Below are 21,218 nucleotides of genomic sequence, written 5' to 3'. Positions count from 1 at the left end.
TTTTACGCACCTGACTCATTCTCAGCAGTTATGAATTTCTTTTTAGTTTCTTCTTTCTGGAAAATTTCCACTCTCCTGACAGTTTCCCAATTCTTGGTGCTTCTCTTGTTTTTCCCCAAAGATGGCCTGTGGGCCCCAGGGCAACAAGACCATGTGTGAGCTTGGCGCGGTCCTGGCGGATGTGAGGCAGCACGTGTACCAGTGGGTGTACGCCGCGAGCATGGTGTCCATGCTAGTGTTTGCCATCACCAAAGGCTGCACCTTCACCAAGACCACACTGAGGGCATCCTCCTCGCTGCACGACAGTGTGTTTGACAAGGTACAGCCACCAGGGGCTGTAGGCACATCCTGTTATCCAGGCCACAAGGTTTTTTGACACCCGCTGTGTGCCAGGCACTGTGCTGGGCTCTGGGGACACACACAGCCATCATGGAGCTTATAGCCTAGTCTGGGAGGAGTGTCCCAAGTAGCTAATTACCAACCGTGAAGGCAAATTCCAGGGAGCTGTGGGGTGCATCACCAGCCTTCAGGCTGGGCTGCGGGTGGAGGTGGGGGAGGCCACTCTGCCCAGAGACGGGCAAGCCAAGAGGGTATCTCCTGCCCCAAAGAGCCCGGAGCACAATGGCCCCTCCCCGTTCTGCGGTTGTGGAGGGCGGCAGCCACCGGCTGTGAGGGCCGGGGCACAGTGTGCGGGTGGGTTCCACGCCTAGGGGTAAAGAGACAGAGTGGAGCTCAGCTTCCTATTGCCCTGGGGCACCAAATTTCTCCCTCCTCCAAAGGCACCAGCCACCTGCCTCCCCAGGCTGCATCCCAGATTTGGAGGGCAAGCCTGCCCAGAGGCTCTCCCTGGACCTCCTCACAGAGCTGAGTCTCCGCACTCGCTCTCATTCCTGGCGGCTGCAAGAACGGGAGCATTTTCTCTCTCTCAAGGTCACCTAACCAATGCTATACCCTGAAGAAAGGTCAGGCCAAGGTCAGGCCCTTCGCTCACGATTCCAGGACAGCCAGGGTTTACCAGACACGCGCCTTGACTTGTCAGAGCCTCTTGCTTTTACCTGCAGATCTTAAAGAGCCCAATGAGCTTCTTCGACACGACTCCCACTGGCAGGATAATGAACCGTTTTTCCAAAGATATGGACGAGCTGGATGTGAGGCTGCCGTTTCACGCAGAGAACTTTCTGCAGCAGTTTTTTATGGTGATATTTATTCTCGTGGTATTGGCTGCTGTGTTTCCTGCTGTCCTTCTCGTCGTGGCTGGATTTGCTGTGGGCTTCCTCATTCTTTTACGGTAGGTCTATGCCCTATTTAAAAAGGAGAAAACAACATGTGCACATACACTTGCACACAGGGCTCACTATGCAAAATGGTGGGTACATATCAGGTGATATCGAGCACCTGCTGTCTTCTCTGATGGAGGAACACATTGATTTTTAGCACTTACTCAATGCCAGGTGCTGTGCTAGTGCCTGGTATCCATCTGGCATTTTAGGCTCTGAGCAACCCTGAGACATGGAAATTATTGGGGGTTAAGGCACTGGTCGCAGGCAGGGAAACTAGTAAGCAAGATTGCTGTCTGTCCGCTGGTATCTTCTTCTTCTTTTTTTTTTTTTTTTTTTTCGAGTCAGAGTCTCACTCTGTTGCCTGGGCTAGAGTGCCGTGGCATCAAGCTAGTTCATAGCAACCTCAAACTCCGGGGCTCAAGCAATCCTCCTGCCTCAGCCTCCCGAGTAGCTGGGACTACAGACATGTGCCACCATGCCCGGCCAATTTTTTCTGTATATTTTTTAGTTGGCCAATTAATTTCTTTGTATTTATAGTAGAGACGGGGGTCTCACTCTTGCTCAGGCTGGTTTCGAACTCCTGACCTTGACCAATCCGCCCGCCTCGGCCTCCCAGAGTGCTAGGATTACAGGCGTGAGCCACCGCGCCCGGTCTGCTGACATCTTCTTAACCATGGGCTCTGCCATTCCTCTCGCTGGAGAAGAAGGAGGACACCTATCCTCAGTCACTCTGAGCTTTGAGAAATTGATGTGGTTAGAGAGAGGCCCCAGACAGCTTTGCACAGGGGTTCTTGCTGTGGCTGTGCACTCCCACCCTGGGGGAAGCAGGAGGGTGGCAATGATCCCAGCCTCCCTGCAGACCCACCCCCCTCTCGGGGCTCCAAGCAGATAGCACGGTGGACCTTGAGCGAGGGCAAAGCACTGCAAATCAGAGAACTTTGCGTTGGATCTCCTGCTCTGCCACAAGACTAGCTGGAAGATCTTGGGGAAGTCAGAGAAACGCTGCACCCCTCAGTGTCCTCTCCCCAAAATGGTTAACACTAAAGCACATGCCTCGCCTGTTTCAGAGAGCATGTCACGAGGATCAAGCGAGACTGCATGCTTATAGATTAAAAATGGACTAAGGCATTATGTAAGAGTTTCCATAAAAATCAGTAACTAAAAGCAATCATTTATTATGCTCCTTGATGTGCCCAGTCCTGGATTGGACATTGGGATCTTAAAGAAAATGCCCCAGATTATAAAAGTTTCAGCCCACAACCCCAGACCTGCCTCCACCCGTAAGTGGGGTTGTTTGATTTGCCCAGGGCACCACGTTCGGATCCGGGCTTTAAGAACGTTGCTTTGGCGCAGTGTGGAGGAGAGCAGGGCCCCAGAAGGATCAGGGCCAGCTACAAGGTGGGGGTCTCTTGAAGTTTATGTCTGTGTGTGAGTGATGGGGACATAACACAGCAGCAGCAGGAGCAGAAGAGAAGGGACCCGAGAGCCACTTCCAAGTCCAGGGTGGCGCCGTCAGGGTTCCGTGACTGCGGAGCCTTGGGTGTTGGGAGATGGGGCCGGCCAGAGCCACGCCAAGGCGGGAGGGCTGCGGGGGAGGGGCAGTTTGGGTGATGAAAGTCACAAGTTCCGTCGTGGGTGTTTCGAGCTGGTTCACCGAGTGCGCAGACGGGGCTGGCGTCCGCTGGCAGGTGTGGGGGCTGCGCTGCGGTGGACAGCTGGGCCTGGGCCTGGGGCTGGCGTGGCTGGGGAAGCAGCACCAGTGCCCTGGGAGTCGGGAGGGCTGGGCTCTCGTGCAGTCTCCCCTTGGCCCCGAGGAGGCTCCCAGAAGGGACACAGGGCCTCCATCTCCAAACTCCAGGGCTTATTGTGATGATCAAATAAAAATAATTTCTGAAAGTCCTTTACGAAGATACGAGCATGTCCTGGATGTCAGTTCTCAAAATGGGATCCCTGGGCTTGTGTTCATTTTTATAATCCTTCCATTTGACCACTGCTCCTGTCTGTTCTCTTGTTTGTGCCGCTGATTTACTAAGCAAAAGCTCTTGCTCTGCCCTGCTCCCCAATTCCTGCTCCAAAGACAAGACAGGCCAGAGCTGGTCCTGACCAAGTTATCCAGATGTTTCCAACTGACTCGCTCGAGCTCCAAACCCAGGAGGTTTCCCTCCTCGTCCCCCCAGTCAGTTTTAGCTGAGAGGCAGGAGGCCTGATTGCTTTCTCTCTCACGGGACGCCTGGAGGTCCCCAGTCCCCACTCACCAGGGTTGCGGGAGCTCCCGTGTGAAGGGGCGCTGCGCCCTGTTGGGGTTCGGTTTCAATCCCGAGGCTATTGCATAATGTCTGTTCAAAATTGCCTTCAAGTTACCTTTAGAAAGGCCACACATTGGCACCGGGTGCATCGGGTTTTCCTCCAGAGTTAGAATAGATCACTTTTTCCCGAGTTGGGCACCAAAAAGTGGTTGGCTTCTACTCAGGGGCTGCCCGTGTGAGAAGCTCTGGTCTTTGCAGACTGGACGCACACTTTGTGCAGAGAGACACTCCTGCCATGAGGTGTAGGAGGAGACCACACGAAGGACACTGTGGTTTCTCAGACTCTCCCACGGCCTGGACCCGCACCCAGAGGAGGTGGCGGCGGTCCTGTCCCCACTGTGGTCTCTGACCATGTGCTGGGCCAGCCCGCTGGGGCTGCGCTGTGAGCCCTTGCGCCCTCTCCATTTCTCCACAGCGTTTTCCACCGAGGAGTCCAGGAGCTCAAGCAGGTGGAGAATGTCAGCCGGTCGCCCTGGTTCTCGCACATCACCTCCTCCATGCAGGGCCTGGGCGTCATCCACACCTATGACAAACAGGAAGAGTGCATCAGGAGGTGAGCCCTGTGCTGGGCCCTGCCCGGGGTCCCTGTCTTGCCCGAGCCTGAGCGGGAGGGCGGGAGCAAACGTCTCTCTGGCTGCGGGAGGGAGCCTGCCTCTGAGACTGGCCTGGCGGGCTCGGGCAGGAGAGGCCAAGACACCTTCAGCGTCTGGGGCCCCAGGAGACGTGAATGAGTGGAGCTCCTTCAACGATAGCCCCAGAATGTGACTTTTCACCATCAAATATCAATTCAGGAAAATAGGGCAAAGCAAAAAAAAAAAAAAGGAAAGAAAGAAAGAAAGAAAGAAAGAAAAAATCACTCATAACCCCCAAACCCAAGTCCTATTAATATTTTCATATATTTCCTTCTGATCTTTTCTTTTGTGTCTATTCATGGGGTTTTCTTTTTCTTAAGAATTTATAATCATTTTTAAAAAATTGACTTAACATGTAAAATAAACATTTGTCATATTATTTTATATTCTTTGTAAATATAATTTTTAAAGGCCACATTTCACTTCAATTAGTGTTTCCTTCTTTTTAAAATGTGGGGACTAGATTAGCAAATTTCTCTGGAAGCTTATACAATTCAGTATGAAATGTGTCAATGACAATAGGTTCACTGCAGTAACAACCCCAAATCTCAGGGACTTCACACAACAAATGTTTATTTTTCCTCAAGTCACACATTATGGAGGGTGGGGAAGAGGGGTTGGGATCCAGCCTGCACTCAGGCACTGTCTCCTTCTGTCTGGGGCTCTTCCATCCCAGAGGCCTTGGGGTCTTCTCCAGGACCCTCAGGAGAGGGCAGGAGGGAGGACCCATGGGAAACCTCTAGGTTCAACCCCAGCAAAGCGTCTCAAGATTCCTGCCATTGGTTGGTCAGGTCTCAGTCCCATGGGCCCACCTGAGTGCAGGGCAGGCTGGGAAATGTAGTCCAGCCATGTCCACAGGAGGACAAGGCAGTGGAGTCTGGGGACTCTGTGGCAGTCCATCCCACACTGATGTTCTTTCCTCCTGTCTTTTACTTTCTTAGAAAGCGAACACACTCCTCAATGTTCGCATCTAACTTTTTCTCTCTCGCTCTCCCATGTTGCCACCCAGAATCTCAGTGTAATGTGATGTCACAACCTGTCTTTGGTTTTGTCACCAGCTAGTCCTGTTCCTAGTGTGACCTGAATGTCATTTGTCAAGAGTCCTGCATCTCATGTAGACTCTTCCAGTGTCCTGGTCATGGGGAAAGTCCCCAGGGCTGTTTATCTACTCACCCATGACAAGCAAAACAAATCCAAGCTTTGTGTTCTTGTAGATCTTCCTGCGGGATTCCAAAGAGAATCCTATAGAAAGCCTTGCAGGACAGATGGGGGCTCCCCTTCTTTTAATATTTTCTCTCCTGAGGGCTTGGGCTTCCTGATGTGTATGGCTTTTGCCACAAGATGAAAATTGCTGCAGCATTAAAAATAGAACATATTTGAGGTCACATTCCAATTCAATCTCAGCTAGTGATTTTGTTTCTGCACAATCTAACTGACCACACAGAGAGGCAGGGATATGACTTCTAAGCCACTTAAGCTGTCAGATTAATTTATAGGCCGGAGAGCTGCATGCTAGAAACAACACAATGTTTGGAAGAATATTTTGACTAAGCTCTGGGGAAAGCAAGTCAGACTGGAACGGAAAGGAAAGACAAGGGTGTGGCAGAGCCAGGCGGGCTGGCCGGGGGTGCTCCCGGGGTTCCTTGCAGGACTCTGAGGACAGGGTGGAGCAGCGATGCCCAAGAGTGTTCATGACTGTGCCAGGGGACTGGCACTCCTTAAGGGGTTAAACACTGAAAGGTTTTTATTTTTTTCCCGATAATTTATACCAGTTGTTCTGATGAAGCCCCTTTCCCACTAGCTCAGGGACCCCTCAGTGGCAATTGATGTCTCTTTTGGTTAATGGTTGTTCAATGCGGTTGAAATTTCAATCTTGAGTATGTTCACGTCACAGCTCTCTGTTCCCCTCAGAGGCTTGGCGTGGCCAGGCTGCGCGTGCTGTGCGCGTGCTGTGCGCGTGCTGTGCGCGTGTGTGCACGTGTGTTGGGGGCAGGCTTGCAGTGGGAAGCACCGTCTGTTCTCCTAAACCTCCTCGCCCCTTTCTCTCAGCCTGGTTCTCAGGGGCTGGTGCAGGAGAGTGGGGAGCGGGCAGGACACAGCCTCAGGCAGCTGCCGCCTGCCCGGGTCACAGTCTCCGGCCCAGCTCACTGTGCAGGCATGGGATGGCATCGGCCCGCCAGGCCCCGCTCCAGCAGCTCTGAGGGCACTGGCGCACGCAAGGCACACTGCGTCTGCGGCGGTTCTGCCGGGCAGCCCTCGCGCTGCGCCCTTGTGCCCTGGCGGCCTCTCTGCATCACCGGAGGAAGACCGTAGCCCCAAATGTCGTCTTCCCTCCGTGCTGTCAACTCTAGGAGCCACTCGCTCCCAGATGAGGGACTCCAGGAGTGGGTCTCGCCGGCTCCTGCCTGTGCCGTCCCTCTGTCACCCTGCACTGAGCCCCTCCCTCAGCACGCCCTCTGGCTTAGTGGACAGGCAGCCAAGAAACAAGATGCCGGATTCCCCTCCTTGGGGAGACTCCCGCTTTGCAAGCATTATCTTGAAACTTCTCTCTCTGATAAGGGGCGGGGAGCCGGTCCAGCACCTCCCTTCTCTCCTCTAAAGGTGACCTCCTCCACCCACACTCCCTGCCTCCTTATGGAGCAAGGGGACCATTGTCATTCCACAAGGCCAAGGAGGGCTGACTCTGGGGTCGGGGGTTGAGTGTGAGGTACTTGGCGCCTTTTCTTCTCTGCGGCGGGTTCCCGCTGTCAGTTCTGGGAAAGACCGGCAGAGCCCACTCAGCACCACACCCTACTGCCACGTGGGATTTCTCAGCATATGTGCACTTCAAGGATGTCCGTGGTGGCAGATTGAAAGAGCATGGACGTGTACAGATACATGCTCGTTTCTCTAAGTGTTTACTGCTGATTAAAATTCCCTTGCCTTTCTTCCCCAGAAGCCCTAGCCCTAAGTCTATGGAAGCACAAGCGGATCTTCTATTTTATCTAATTTTCTTAATTTTAGGTTTAAGATGCTAAATGACAAAAACTCCAGCCACCTCCTCTACTTTAACTGTGCTCTCAGGTGGTTTGCTCTAAGGATGGATTTCCTCATGAACATCGTCACCTTCATTGTGGCCTTGCTGGTGACCCTGAGTTTCTCCTCAATCAGTGCTTCATCCAAAGGCTTGTCGTTGTCTTACATCATCCAGGTAACAACTGTGCAAGGTTGGGCCTGGCCTGGAGGCTCTGGCATAGAATATCTTGGGGATTGTGCTTTTGGATGGACATAACAAAGAAAAGCCAACTCAAATAGGTTTAAACAGTAAAGGGAGCTTAGTGGCTTACATCATTCAAAGTCAGGCAGTTGTGTGGCCTTCAGGCACAGCTGGATCATGGCTCTTTGCTTTGCCCTCCCCTTGCGATGGCTTCCCTCACAGCCCCCAGGACCCATAGCAGGAAGAGAGCAAGAGGGGGCTCACTGCCTTAGCCACTGAGCAAAGCCCCTGAGCTTTCTCTTATTGCATTGATTTAGGTGTCCCAGAACTGTTTCGTGGTTTGATGGGATTAGGAAATTGGTTTAGGCTAATGGATGGAGTCACATGGCCCTCCACAGTAGGGGAAGGGAAATGAATACTGGCGTGGAAATCACAATGTCCCTGACAAATGATAACCAACTTTTCTTCTTGGTTGTTTTCTTTCTTTTTTTTTTTTTTTTTTGAATAATAACAAAGATGAACATGGCACTGACTATGATTGGCTTCAGCACTGTTCTTTTCTTTTTTTGAGACAGAATCTCTCTCTGTTGCCTGAGCTACTGGGCTGGAGTGCCATGGCGTCAGCCTAGCTCACAGCAACCTCAAACTCCTGGGCTCAAGCCATCCTTCTGTCTCAGCCTCCCGAGTAGCTGGGACTACAGGCATGCGCCACCATGCCCAGCTAACTTTTTCTATATATATTTTTAGTTTGCCAATTAATTTCTTTTTTTTTTTTTTTTTTAAGTAGAGATGGGTCTCACTCTTGCTCAGGCTTGGCACTATTCTTTACCTAAATTTATCCATTTATTTTCCCCCAACACTATGATACTGCCATAATCCCCATTTTGCAGATGAGGAAACTGAGACCCAGAAAGACTTGCCCAAGATCACACACCCATCATGTGTGAGAGCTGGGATTCCAACTCAGGCCATTTTTCCTGGTTGTCTAAATCTTGTTCCTTGATAAATGCCTCAATTTTCTTTCTGCAAACTTTTCTGATGTCGTCCTTATCCTTGATGCTCTGAAACTCTAGGGCAATGTTTCTGAGTGTGGCCTTTTTTTCATGTGGTCTGTTTGATGCTCTGGATTCTTTTAGATTAACGTCAAATCTCTCTTTAGCTTGAAAAAATTTATTCTTTTCTCCTTTATTTTGACAATTCCTAGTTGTTTCCGTTTTTTCTTTATGTGAAGAAAATATTGGTTGAATATTGGGTTTCTTGCATCAATTCTCTGCTACCTTTTATTTATCTCAAAGTTTCCATTTTCTTGTCTTTTTCTATTCTCAGAATTTTCCTTAGCTTTGGCTTTCAGCCATTCTTTTGAATTTTTATATATTCATATATTTAATTTTACAAGTTCTTTCTTATTCTCTGAGTTTCTAGAAGAATTGTTTTTTACATGGTTGTAATAATTTTTGAGTCTCTCTGAGGATACTAATATTAATTAGAGTTTTTTCCCCCTATTAAACTCTCTTCTTTGTCTTATATCTGTTTTTATTCAGAGCCAGCTTTTCTCCTTTAATCAGGTTCTTGTTTTTATGCCACTGGTTTTGTTTGTCTGCCTCTTGATCCATTTGTAGCTAACCACTTCAGTACCAGCGTCGACTACAGTCGACAGCCACAGATGAACACGCACAGCCAAGCGTGGACTGTAGTCGACAGCCACGGTGACGGCACAGCGACTTTAGCTGACAGCCGTGATATGACTTTTCTAATTTTTCTTTTATCAAAATAAAATTGTGAACATTTAAAAATAACGTAATGAAACATACGTGTGTGTGTTACCTGTTCTGATTTCCATGACAAGGAAAGCTGCCCGTGAACTGAAGCCGCCGTCAGTGCTGCCAAGCGCTCCTCGGCCGCAGGAGCGAGCCGCCCGGCCCGCAGCAGACCCGGCCCGCGCGCTGTGGGCAGGGCCGGCCGGGAGCGCTGTACCGAAGTGGTTAAGATGAGGGACTGGTCTGGGTGCTCAGGTCTCCTCTGCCTTTGCATGTGCCGTGCTGTGTCCCTCCAGATGGGAGCTTGGTGGCTGCGGGTGGGTGAGTGGTGAGGCTGGCTGCTCAGGAGCGCAGCCAGGAGCTGCCTTTAGCGCCCGAATGCTGGATTTAAAGGAGCCTTTATCTAGGGCACTATTCTGGGGGCCCATTCATCCCCAGGTCGCTAGTGCAGTTTCTTTGGAGACAGTCGCATGTGTGTACGTGTGGGTGCATGCTCCCGTACCTAAGGACGGAGTGTCCAGCTGCCACTGGTTGGAAGAAAGAAGAGGAGGCGAGGGGTAACGGGGTGTGGTGGGAGTAGCTGTCCCCACGCAGACTGTCAAACAGCCTCTTTGTGGCCCCTCCCGGGGCTCTCCGGGCCCTGCGAGACAGAAGCTTGTAAGCCCCGTGGCACATTCTGCTTCTGTTGTCTCAGCAGGCTTTCATCCTCTGTCATCTTGCAGAAATTTGTACCTCTCTCATTCACTGATGTCTCTTCTCCACCCCTTGCTGTTCAAGGTCTATTCTTTTTTGAAAATTCCTCTGATATCACTGAAATGATACTTTTGGAGGGCAAAGGAATAAAAATGTATTCTCAGTACTCTATCTTAAGTGGAAAAAAAATGAATTTTCCTTGGGTAGCCAGTTTCCCTTATTGATGGATGTTTTAATTTGTCATCTAGTAAAATGTCAAACAGATGATGTTGAGCGGTTTTGCTTAATTTGTCCAAGCAAATCAACTTTCCCCAACTACGGTCATACTTTTGGTTTCCAACATTCCCGTGATGTCGCAGGCAAATTTGCACACTTTGAGTCTGGGGACACTTGTGCTGCAGCTGGCCTTGTGGCTCTGTTAAGCATAACGCCACCTCCCCATCCCCGGAGAACATGGAATCAAAATGACAGAGCTTCACTTGAGACTAGGGGAGACTCCCTAGATGGAAGAGAAATTGGGTTGAAATCCCACAGAGCAGAAAGGGAATGCAAAGCACACCGTACGACACGAAGTGGAGAATGAGCACTCACTGCGGCCAGCGCGGCGCTGCCTGGGAGGCCTCCCCGGCTGCAGGAGCTGCTCCCGGGCACGTGGCAGCGTGGGATGTGCCCTCACACACGCACGTGCGCGCAGTGCTCGCTCCTTCATCGACTGAGCATCCACTGAGCGCTGACCACCGGCCAGGAGCTCTGCCAGGAGCTGCGGCCCAGCAGCGCGCAGCCCGGACGCGCCGGCACTCGGCAGCGGAGCCGGCACTCGGCGTGGAGCTCGGGCAAACACGTGGCAAGGGGACAGCTGGGAAGGCTTCGGAACGTGTTCAAGTGTTCTGGAAAAGCAGCTCGCTTTGTGAGCCGTGGCCGTCGCGAGGGGAAGCAGCATGACACCGCAGTCGGGGAGGCCTCTGCGGGGAGGCGGCTTCAGACTTCGAGCTGAGACCGAGTGGCAGAGCCGGCCGCGGGCACTGCGGGAGCCTGCAGACCGCGCTCAGGCGAGGCTCCGCGGGCTCGCGGCTGGGCCCCTGCGGCTTGAGCTAAGCAGTGGAAACACGCCCGCGCCCGCGGCGGCAGGGCCGGAACCTGCAGAGCTCCGCTCGTCAGCGGCTGGGTGTGGCCTGCGTTCTAAGAAAGCGTTCCTCAGCCTCAGTGCTGTGCTCGTCTGGGCCAGATGATCCCTTCTGCGAGGGGCTGTCCCGTGCGCGGCCAGCGTCCCTGGGCTGTGCGCAGGAGGTACAGTGTTACTGTCACCCCCCACACCTCGTTACAACAAATTGTCCCTAGACATTGCCAAATGTCCTCTGGGGCATAAGTGAGAGCCATCACTCTAAGAGGAGTGAAGGCAGCAGTGGAGGCTGCTGAGAGGAGCGCTCGCGGCCTGGACCCTCCTTCACCTGCTCGGCCCGCTGCCGCCCTGCTGTTAAGGCCACTGGCTTCTTACCAGAGCGTCTCACCTGGGGTTTGCCTGGTGGACTTCTTGTCGCAAATGCCTCTGCTCACGTAGTCTTCCTGAACCAGCCTGTCCAGGGGAACTCCTCGGCCCCAGCCCCGCTCCCCGCCCCCGCTGTGCTGACGTGGGCATTGCTCCCGAGCCCCTTGGCACCGCCCCGCCGTCTGCTGGAGGGAAAGCCCGAGTGCAGGCACCTTGCCTGCAGCCTTCGAGCCTGGAATCCAGCGTCCCGGCCCGCACCTGGCCTGTCTCCGCTGCTTTAGTAAATGATGCTCCCTACTGCATAAGACTGGCCCTGCCTCTAGCCCACTTGGCGACAGGTGCCGTGGCTGCCCTGCCCTTCCTGGGCAGGCCAGCTGGCCCCAACAGCCAGTCCAAGCCCAGGCAGGGCAGGCTGGAGGTTCAGGGAGCTCCATAGCCAGGAGCAGCCTCAGTCGTGACGGAAGGGAGTCATGTGCACGCCAGCGTCCTTGCCCCGGCAGGGGACAACGCTGGGGCATGCTCCGCGCAGCCTCCCAGAGTGCCTGCGGATGGAGCCCGCTGCCCCAGGCAGCCGCTCACGCAGGCCTGGGGACGCTGCCCTCCCCCACCTCGCTCCCACCCTGAACCCTGGGGCTTGTGTCAGTTTGCCGGCGCTGCTGTGACGAGCCTCTGGCTTGAAACGAGAGAAGCGTATTCTCTCACAGCTCTGGAGGTCAGTAGTCCAAGGCCGAGGTGTCGCAGGGACACGCTCCCTCTGAAGGCCCCGGGAGACTCGGTCCTCCCCTCGCAGCTCCCAGTGGCTGTCGGCGGCCTGTGGCATTGCTTGTCTTGCGGCTGCCTCGCTCTAATCTCTGCCTCTGCCTTCACCCCCTTCTCCTCTGTGTCTTCCCTCCTGTGTCTCTTATAGGGACACTGGTCATTGTACTTAGGGCCTACCCAGGTCATCCAGGATGATCTCAAGATCCTTAATTATACCTGCAAAGATCCTTTTTTCAAATGAGGTAACATTCTCGGATTCCAGGGATTTGGACATGGACATATCTTTTGAGGGTGGGGATACCCCTCAACCTGCCCTCTTCACTACTTGCAATCAAACCTCAGGATTGGCTTCTGGGGGACCCAGGCCAAAGGTGGGTGACTTCAGCAAGCCACTCACCCCCTCTGGCCTTGCCGTGTCATTCCATAGCAAGCAGACGGGCTGGCTGGTTTTCTGGTCACTTATGGTGAGGGGGTCTTCAGCAGCTTCTTGGCCAAGGTGATGGTGGTGGGAGATCGCTGAGATGTGGGACCCACCAGGTGGCAGTAGGGGCTGACACCCAGCGGCTCTGTGGCACCCAGGGAGAGCCCCCACTGCTCAAAGAGGCCTGTGACCCAGCACTGCCAGGGAAATGAAATTACCATTTGCTTTTAAATGCAAAGGAAGTGATTAAAGGCAAAACACTGCAACAGGAAGGTCTGTACTTCTGGTAGCCTGGCTGGGAGCACAGGCCTGTCCATACGGCCCTGTGTGAGGCAGGGAGGGGTCCACAAGGGCGCCCCCGAGTGTGGAGCGGTGAAGCCTTGAGCAGGACGGGCTCTCACCGGCCGTGTCCCCTTCCACCAGCTCAGCGGACTGCTCCAAGTGTGCATTCGCACGGGGACGGAGACCCAGGCCAAGTTCACCTCCGTGGAGCTGCTGAGGGAGTACCTGTCGGTAAGGAATGTGGCCGAGAGGGGCCAGTTAACTCTGGCAGGACTTAGGCAAGGATTTGCTCCTTTTACATGTGGGAGGGGGCTTTTTGGAAGCCAATATATGACCATCATTCCTTTTCTTAAAACCCATATTTACAATGCAATTTAAAGTTCTTGATGTTGAAAGTGAGGTTCTTTAAAAAAAAAACTTCCTTAAGGGCAGTTTCCATACACAGAAAAAGACAATTCAGTGGCTTAATTTGGTTTCTAAAAATTAATGTTTGAGTAAAGTTGTAAATTAAAAAATCTAAATCTTCTTTAAAAACTTTTATATTCAGCTTATAAATCTCACTATTCTTTGAACAAAAGTCTAGCCAATTTGATTAATGGCTTTTAAGGGCCTTTGAATAGTGTTTGGTCCCAATCACGAACTTAAACACTTTAAAACATTTTAAACTAAATTTTAAATTTTAATATATTCAATTTCCTTTTTAAGTACCACAATGATCTCATTTAACAAACACATTTTTCTGAGTTTATATAAATCTATTAAGTTAAACTTATAAATATAGTGAGCTGTAAGTTCTCATGACAGTTCCAATGCCATATGTAATCAGTAAGCTTTTAACTTAATATCATGTTTCAATCAATTTTTAAATTATACATTTTAAATTAGATTCACAAGCCCAGATTCTATTAATATTGTGAATACTTGAAACACCAAGTACACAGATTCCTTAAACTAAAAATATTACTTTTACAGTTTTGTTTCTCTTAAGTATGTTTGTTTTTAATCCTAAATCTTCTAGGGGTTAAAAATACTCTCTAAGGATACAATTGTTTTCTCACCTAACTGTGGTTGCTTATTAAACGGGACCCCTGTGCTCTGGCTGTCAACCGCGGCTCCGTAACGTGAGCGCAGTGCTTGGTCCTGCCAAGAAGCCGAGCTGCTCTGCTCCGTAGTCAGACTTTGCGTTTCTTGGACTATTAGGAAGCTTAAAGGTCTGTGTAACTGTAAAGAGAGCCCTCAACTCGCCATCCTGCATTCTTGTCATCTTTCTGCTCTGGCACCACAATGACTCTTAAAAATACTGAAATTATATCTGGTTGAATTCTGTGAATCTCAAGGCTCTGTGTGGCTCTGTCACCCAGCTTCAAGGCCGCACTGCAGACCCTCACCCAGGTCCACGAGGCTGAGCTGCCCTTGCTTGTCCCTCTAGGGCGTCCATCCCTCTATTCATTGATTTCCAGCCGTGTGACTGTTTCTTCTAGTCCTCAAGTTGCCCAAGCTCGCTCTGGCCTCAGGGCTTTTGCACGTGCTGTCCCCCCTTTCCTGGAAGGCTCTGGACTGGCATCTTCAGCAGCAGGCATCTTCCCCGCATGTCAGGTCCCAGGCCCCACACCACATCCTCACAGCTGCTTTCTTCGGCCCTCAAGCATCACGCGCTTATGCCTCTTGCCGCTGCCCACCGCACAAATCATTTTCTATGTTGCATGACAATATTCTGTTTCGCTGTCTTCATCTCTGAGACTTTTCTTATCAGCTGACATGCCCATGGGATGCGAGTTCTCTGAGCGCACAGTCCTTACTGGCCTAGTTCACCACCGTGAATGCCAGTACCTAAGACTGTGTGAGTGGGTGGATGGCTGGAAAACCACACGACGGCTAACCTGTCACTGGTTATTCTCCTTTTCAGACCTGTGTTCCAGAATGCACTCGTCCCCTCAGAGTGGGAGCCTGTCCCAAGGACTGGCCCAGCCGTGGGGAGATAACCTTCAGAGACTATCAGATGAGATACAGAGACAACACCCCCCTTGTTCTCGAGGGGCTGAACTTGAACATACAAAGTGGGCAGACAGTCGGGATTGTCGGAAGGACAGGTTCTGGTGAGGACAAGCTCTGCGTTTGTTTCTTTCAGGTTGTTTTCTTTGCATTCCACCTGGCTGCACTGGTTAAACCACACCAGAGAGTGATGCGTTTGTGTGTCAGGTTGGATTTGTCTTTTCTCAGTTCTCTTTGCTGTAAATTAGGGTTCAGGTGGAATGGGTGTGCAAAGGTGGAGCAAACACACAAGTTCTTGAACTAGCTGAATGAGAATCATGCTGGTGAAACAAGGCCCAGAGGATGAGTTGTGTGCTCAGGGCCCCTGCAGGGACAGGCCAGTTAACTGCATTAGGGCAGCCCGTCCCCCACCCCCAGAAATTTCTGTCTGCACCATCATCTGCACAGAACCATATGCATTGCATTAAAACGTCCTTTAATTGAACACTTGGATATCATGGAAGTTGTTCTTGCTTTTATTGTTGCTAGGAAAGTCGTCGTTAGGAATGGCCTTGTTCCGTCTGGTGGAGCCGGCCAGCGGAACGATCTTCATTGATGAGGTGGACATCTGCACCATCAGTTTGGAAGACCTCAGAACCAAGCTGACTGTGATCCCGCAGGATCCTGTCCTGTTTGTAGGTACAGTAAGGTAGCTGTTTTTGATCATCGTGCATTCCTATTTTTGGAAAGTGACATACTGATCAAGAACTCTGTGATGTCCCTAGGACATGGCAAGCCTGGGCTGTTCTTCTGAGGGAAGCAGATTCCCAAGGTGCTCACAGCACTGCCGGTGCCTGTTTCTGGGTCAAACCTTGGGAGAAGCCGGCAATTACCTGTGTTTAATAAGCACATTATTAATAATTAAATAAGCAAGAAACATGCATAGGCTGAGCAGATATTCCAGTGGCCCTGGACAACCCTCCTTTGTGACTGTCTCAGGTTCTGACAGGTTTGGCCGTGGCCATTCTGCATAGTACTCCAGTTTGCACAATAAAATAAATGGTTTCCCCATGACTGTAGCTATCCCATGGGAAGGGCATTAATTTATTTCTGCTGTGGAGTGAACAGAAGCTCTTTCAAGTCGAAGAACAGTAGGGTTGCAACTTCTGTGGGCCCGAGATCTATGTCGAGGCGTCAGGGAAAGCCCCAGTCTCCCCTTCCGTGCAGTGCGGTGGCTGTCCCACTGACCGGAGGAACATCTGTCCTGTGAGAGCAGACGAAGCCAGGGAAGAACTGTATTTACTGTTTGTAGAGTTTGCAGGATGAAAAACACATCTTGTCTCTTGACTCAAGTGACACGCCTCCTGCCCCTGAGACGCGCAGCCCTCTGGGCCGGAGCCGCAGGGGCCCCTCCTGCCTGGCGGGCGGAGCGGGCGCAGCGGGGTTGAGGTGCTCCTCCCTTTCTGGCGGCCAGGAACCGGTGTCAGGTCAAACCACTGCGCGGGCCGGCTCTGGGGGCCCCGCTGTGTCTTTCTAAGCGCCTGGCTCGGGGCTGCCTCTTGGCAGGGTCTCCCCTGTCCCTGCTCGCCTCAGTGGTCCTGCTCACCACAGAGCTGTGGCTCTCTGGTCTCTTGGGCTGAGGTCAGCGGTCAGTGTCTTACGGGCCGCCGTTGGGGCCGAGCACGGCTGCCGTCAAGCGAGTCAGCGCGCCGCCTCAGCTGTCCCCAGCGCGGCAGAGCCGCCCACCGCCCGGCGCCGCAGCGCGGCTGCCTCTCCTCTCCTTCGTTGCAGGTACAACTTGGATCCCTTTGAAAGTCACACCGACGAGATGCTCTGGCAGGTTCTGGAGAGAACGTTCATGAGAGACACAGTAGGTCTTGGGCTGTCGGGACGAGCGCGTTTCCCAGCACCGCTGGCCTGGGTTTAGGTCTGACAAGCACCTGGGCCAGCGCATGGCCGCGCTTATTTGTGGGCACACATAAGTCATTGGAATGCAGTCGCTAGTTGCTCTTTATTAAAAGCAACTGCAGGGCTGTGCAACGCGGCCATCGAGACCTACATGCATTACCCTCTGAGACTGGCACTCTTATCCCAATTTTAAAGATGCAGAAATGAAAGCTAAGGGAGGTAACACGTCCAGGCTCTCGAGCAGCAGAATGGACACTTGACCCTAAGCTCCTCTGGTCCTAGAGCAGATGGCAGGCCCTGCTGCTTTGCCGATGCTGCGTGTGCTTATCAGACATAAACCACAGAGAGATGAGGGCGTGTGGAATGTTCTGGGAATGGCAAGTATGTCTGGTTTCAGGGGACTGAACCATCTGTGAGGGGGACCCTGTCCTGTAAGTGCTGTGCCCGGCTGGGGTCAGCAGACGACCATGCCACCTCTGCAGCCCAGGGGGTGCTTTTCCAGGACTTGGAACGAAGGTGAACACTTCCCAAAGCCCTTTGACTCGGCATGCCGGACACACCAGACCTGTCCTACTCTTCTCTGATGCCCAGACAACCCTCCTCTCCCACCTCTAGCTTTTCCTTGGAAATAGCAAGCTTGAAAGTCATTTCTGCTTGTTTGTGTGCTCTCTGGAACTGCCTGTGCACCGCTTGTGCTTATTTGGTGAGCTGCCTACGCCGTCCTGTGAACCACGCAGCGATTTTCAATTGGAAATGTCCGCCTGCTCCCCGGTCTCTCCCTGGTGCCTGTTTGCAGTATTGAAATGATTGTTGTTTCGCACTTTCCTTTCCACAGTAAAATAAAGCAAGCTGATGAATGTTAGAGGGGGTAATCGATACAGACGGTGCAGGGCAATTTTACAGACCATCAGCACAATGCGGCGCTTTCTGTGTCTTATAGATAATGAAGCTCCCAGAAAAATTACAGGCAGAAGTCATGGAAAACGGAGAAAACTTCTCAGTGGGGGAACGTCAGCTGCTTTGTATGGCCCGAGCACTTCTCCGTAATTCAAAAGTAAGAAAACAGCACAGCAAATGGATTGGTCAAACGTTGGATAATTCCTGCAGCGCCACTCAATCCAGGAAGTAGAGCTGTGCGTTTGTCTTTCAGGAAAGAGAGAGCAACTGAGCCATTTAAGAACCAATCACTTTTTATTAAGACAAAGTTGTGAGGGATAAAAATTGAAAAATAGCAGCCATTTACAGCAGTAGCACCTTCCTCCCGCCGGCTCCCCCCAGGAGGTCTTGTTTAGGCATTCTCTCTGCTCTCCTAAGTGGTTTGAGATTGAAAAATCTGCCTTTCATCTTTTTCCCTTTGTCCCCAAACAATTCCGAGTCTTGATAAACAATACCCAGGACACTGGAGGCCATCAAGATGGTAGGATGTATGAGATGTAAAATTCGTAGTTATTTTTCTTAAAGACTTAGCCACCCTTGCTTACTGATTTCCGGGAAGGGGTTACCGCTGCCGTAGGAATGCCGATCTCTGACTGCTCGCCAACGGCGCGGCCCCATGGTGTCCTCTGGATGCGCTGACGCCAGGGGAGAGGGAACCGGCACGGCCTCGGTGCCCACTGTGGCACTTGCCGCTGCCGCGGGCCCTGCGTGCCATCTGCATGTCACGCTCATACTAAGGCACATGGAGCACAGCCTCAGTGAAGCTGAGGGACTTGGCTAAGGGCAAGCAGCGCTAGGGGCTGCGTGTTAGCTCATTTTGTGTTGCTGTAAAGGGAATGCCCGAGGCCGGGTAATTTGTAAAGAAAAGAGGCTTATTTGGCCACTGATCTGATGGTACAAGAAGCTTCACACCAGCGTCTGCTTTTGGTGAGGGTTTTAGGGAGTTTCCAATCGGGTTGGCAGGTGAAGAGGGAGCAGGTGTGGCCCGTGAGAGCAGGAGCAGAAGAGGGCGTGGCGGTGCCGGGCTCCTTCAGACAGCCGCGCTTGCGGGGCTCACAGAGGGAAAGCTCACTCATTGCGGCGGGGAGGGCACCAAGCCATTCATGAGGACCTACCCCCACACCCCCTCCTCCAACACTGGGGATCACCTCTCCACCTCCATCTGGAGGGGCCAAACATCCAAACCACATCAGGCTAGGTTCACGTGTTCTGATTTTCAAAATCAAATCAGCCCTGTGATAGGCAGAATAATACCCTCCCCCTGACCTGGCCCATGCCAGATGTCCACGTCCTTCCTGATAACCAGGACCTGAGAATGCCTTACCTCACATGGCAACAGGGACTATGCAGATGTGGTTAAGGATCTGGAGATGGGGGGTTGTCCTTGGGTCCGGGCAAGCCTAGTGTATCCACCTGGGTCTTTATAAGAAGGAGGCAGAAGAGTCAAAGAAGAAGGAGCTGTGATGCCGCGAAGGGGCCATGGACCAAGGAATGCAGTGGCCTCCAGAAAAGGGAAGGGACTGGTTTCTTCCCTAGAGCCTGCAAAAGGAAGGCAGCCCTGACAATGCCTGGATTTTAGGACTTCTGACCTAGAACTGTAAGATAATAAATTTGTATTTTTACATCTCTAAGTTTGTGGTAATTTGTTATCACAGCAACAGGAAATGAATATAAGTTTTGTTATTATACCTCATACCCACTCACGGTAGTACAGTGAATAAAGCCCGTGCAGTTTCTTAGGACGAGTTTGCAGGATTGGAACAGCCCACTTAGAAAGAGGAGTAAAGAATATACAGCCAGGCTCCTCCAGCAAATTCTTCTGAGAAAGATGGGGGTGATGTGATGTGACTCTTGTTTTGCACTTCTTTTTCTGACTTTTTGAGATGGATGCTTAGCTCCTAATTTTCAGCTCTTCCTCCTCCTCCTTCTCTTCTTTTAGTAAATAGAGCCAATAGTGCCCTCTCGGCACAGCGCTCGTGTAGTGTGACTTTCCAACATTCCTCCCTGGACAGATCATTCTCCTTGACGAAGCCACTGCCTCCATGGACTCCAAGACTGACGCGCTGGTCCAGAGTGCCATCAAGGGCGCCTTCAGGGGCTGCACGGTGCTGACCATCGCCCACCGCCTGAACACGGTGCTCAACTGCGACCGCGTCCTGGTCATGGAGAGCGGGAAGGTGCGGGAGCTGCCGTGGACCAGCCCCCAGAGGCTGCAGTGCCTGGGACTCATGCTGGGTGGGTATTTTCTGGCAATTTCAGTTCTTCCTCTCTGACTTACAGGTGATTGAGTTTGACAAACCCGAAGTCCTTGCTGAGAAGCCAGATTCGGCATTTGCCATGCTACTAGCAGCAGAAGCAGGATTGTGAAGGCCCCGTGGCTGGCTTTGGAGAAGGAGGCTGTGTGAGATGCGTAGGCCGAGTCGCGGGGGGCTGTCGTCCTAGCAGGCATCGCTTGTCCCCAGGCCTCCCTCCCGTGGAGTCCAGGCTGAGCTGGCCGAGGCTGCGCCCCCACTTTCCCCCACTGCGCCACCTCACCTCACTTGGCGGGCGTGGTGTGGGCTTGGGGTGGTGAACAGAGGCCAATCAAGCTCATGGATTAAAAAACTGCCTTCACCTCCTAAAACCCCAAGAGTCCCTCCTGTGTCCCAACCGATGCCACTTTAGTGCCTGGGAATGGGAACTTTGTAACTCTCAGTTAGAAACCAGTCAAAGGAAACAGAATGGGCAATTGCCCAAGGATGGAGTTTGCAAAGGTTTCCTTGCCTGTTAGAAGAGAAAAGAGCAGAATTTTCTTCCCGTTTAACTCCCACCCACTTCTGTCTTGACTGCATGACAAGGGGCAACTACACAGATCTGTGGTGCGAAAGATTGACTACCGTGTCTGGCCAAAGCATTTTTTAAAAATCATATTTCGTGTTCCAATTGATCTATTAGAATAACCAGGAAAACAAAGTGCTGGAGTTTCTCTATAAATGACATTTTTATAACTTCTTCATTGGTCATTAAAACGCAGTAGGAAATTAAACTACCCTGCAGTGTTGCCTTGCAATTACCTTGCCGAAGACATCCCGGCCTCTGCGCTGTTTCCTCTCAGAGACCCTCGTGGCCAGCTCCCGTGCCTCGGTGATAAACTTTCCCATCGCTTCCCAAATACAAAGCTTTCTCCCGACCTCAAGCTTTGCTCTGGCAGATGCAGTAAAGGTGTATTCCCAGGAGCCCCAGGAGTGAGTGCTGCTAATTCATAGCGACATTTGAGGGAAAAAAAACAAAAAACAAAAAACTAGGAAGCCCGGTGGACTCTCGCAGTATGCTTATGGGGAACACCGGCACTTCTGGCTGTTTCCGATTCTCGGGGTCGCAGCCCGGCAGTGTTTCCAGTGAGGTGTCCTGGACTCACTTTCCGGCTCTAGACAGAGCCCAGAGCAGTGTGGTCACTGATGCTTCCAGCCATGGCCACCGCGCTCCCCTGCCCGGGCCTCCCAGACAGGGAGGAAGGCAGGGCTGGCCCGCAGGAGCACTCAGGGAGCACCTGTGGCGTGCGGGAATGGCACGTCTGAGGACTCGTTCAGACATAGCCGTGGAGCCTGGCGA

General features: G+C 52.0%; 1 protein-coding gene across 1 annotated transcript in view; it reads left to right on the top strand.

Moving 5' to 3' along the window:
* The window catches only part of ABCC12 (ATP binding cassette subfamily C member 12), a 70,275-nt gene extending 49,423 nt beyond the window's left edge, over positions 1-20,852 (top strand). Inside the window, exons 21-31 of the mRNA XM_075995610.1 lie at positions 122-319; positions 1,062-1,288; positions 4,002-4,139; positions 7,252-7,408; positions 12,954-13,043; positions 14,719-14,908; positions 15,333-15,492; positions 16,575-16,653; positions 17,632-17,745; positions 19,640-19,804; positions 19,908-20,852. Of these exons, the coding sequence (XP_075851725.1) occupies positions 122-319; positions 1,062-1,288; positions 4,002-4,139; positions 7,252-7,408; positions 12,954-13,043; positions 14,719-14,908; positions 15,333-15,492; positions 16,575-16,653; positions 17,632-17,745; positions 19,640-19,804; positions 19,908-19,994 (1,605 nt within the window). The 3' untranslated portion in view covers positions 19,995-20,852. The remainder of the gene's footprint in view (positions 1-121; positions 320-1,061; positions 1,289-4,001; positions 4,140-7,251; positions 7,409-12,953; positions 13,044-14,718; positions 14,909-15,332; positions 15,493-16,574; positions 16,654-17,631; positions 17,746-19,639; positions 19,805-19,907) is intronic.
* The last annotated feature ends 366 nt before the right edge of the window (positions 20,853-21,218 follow it).

Source organism: Microcebus murinus, chromosome 20 (genome assembly GCF_040939455.1).
Source record: "Microcebus murinus isolate Inina chromosome 20, M.murinus_Inina_mat1.0, whole genome shotgun sequence".
Classification (NCBI taxonomy): domain Eukaryota; kingdom Metazoa; phylum Chordata; class Mammalia; order Primates; family Cheirogaleidae; genus Microcebus; species Microcebus murinus.
Note: the sequence above shows the minus strand (reverse complement) of the source record. Positions and strands in the feature narration are given on the sequence as shown.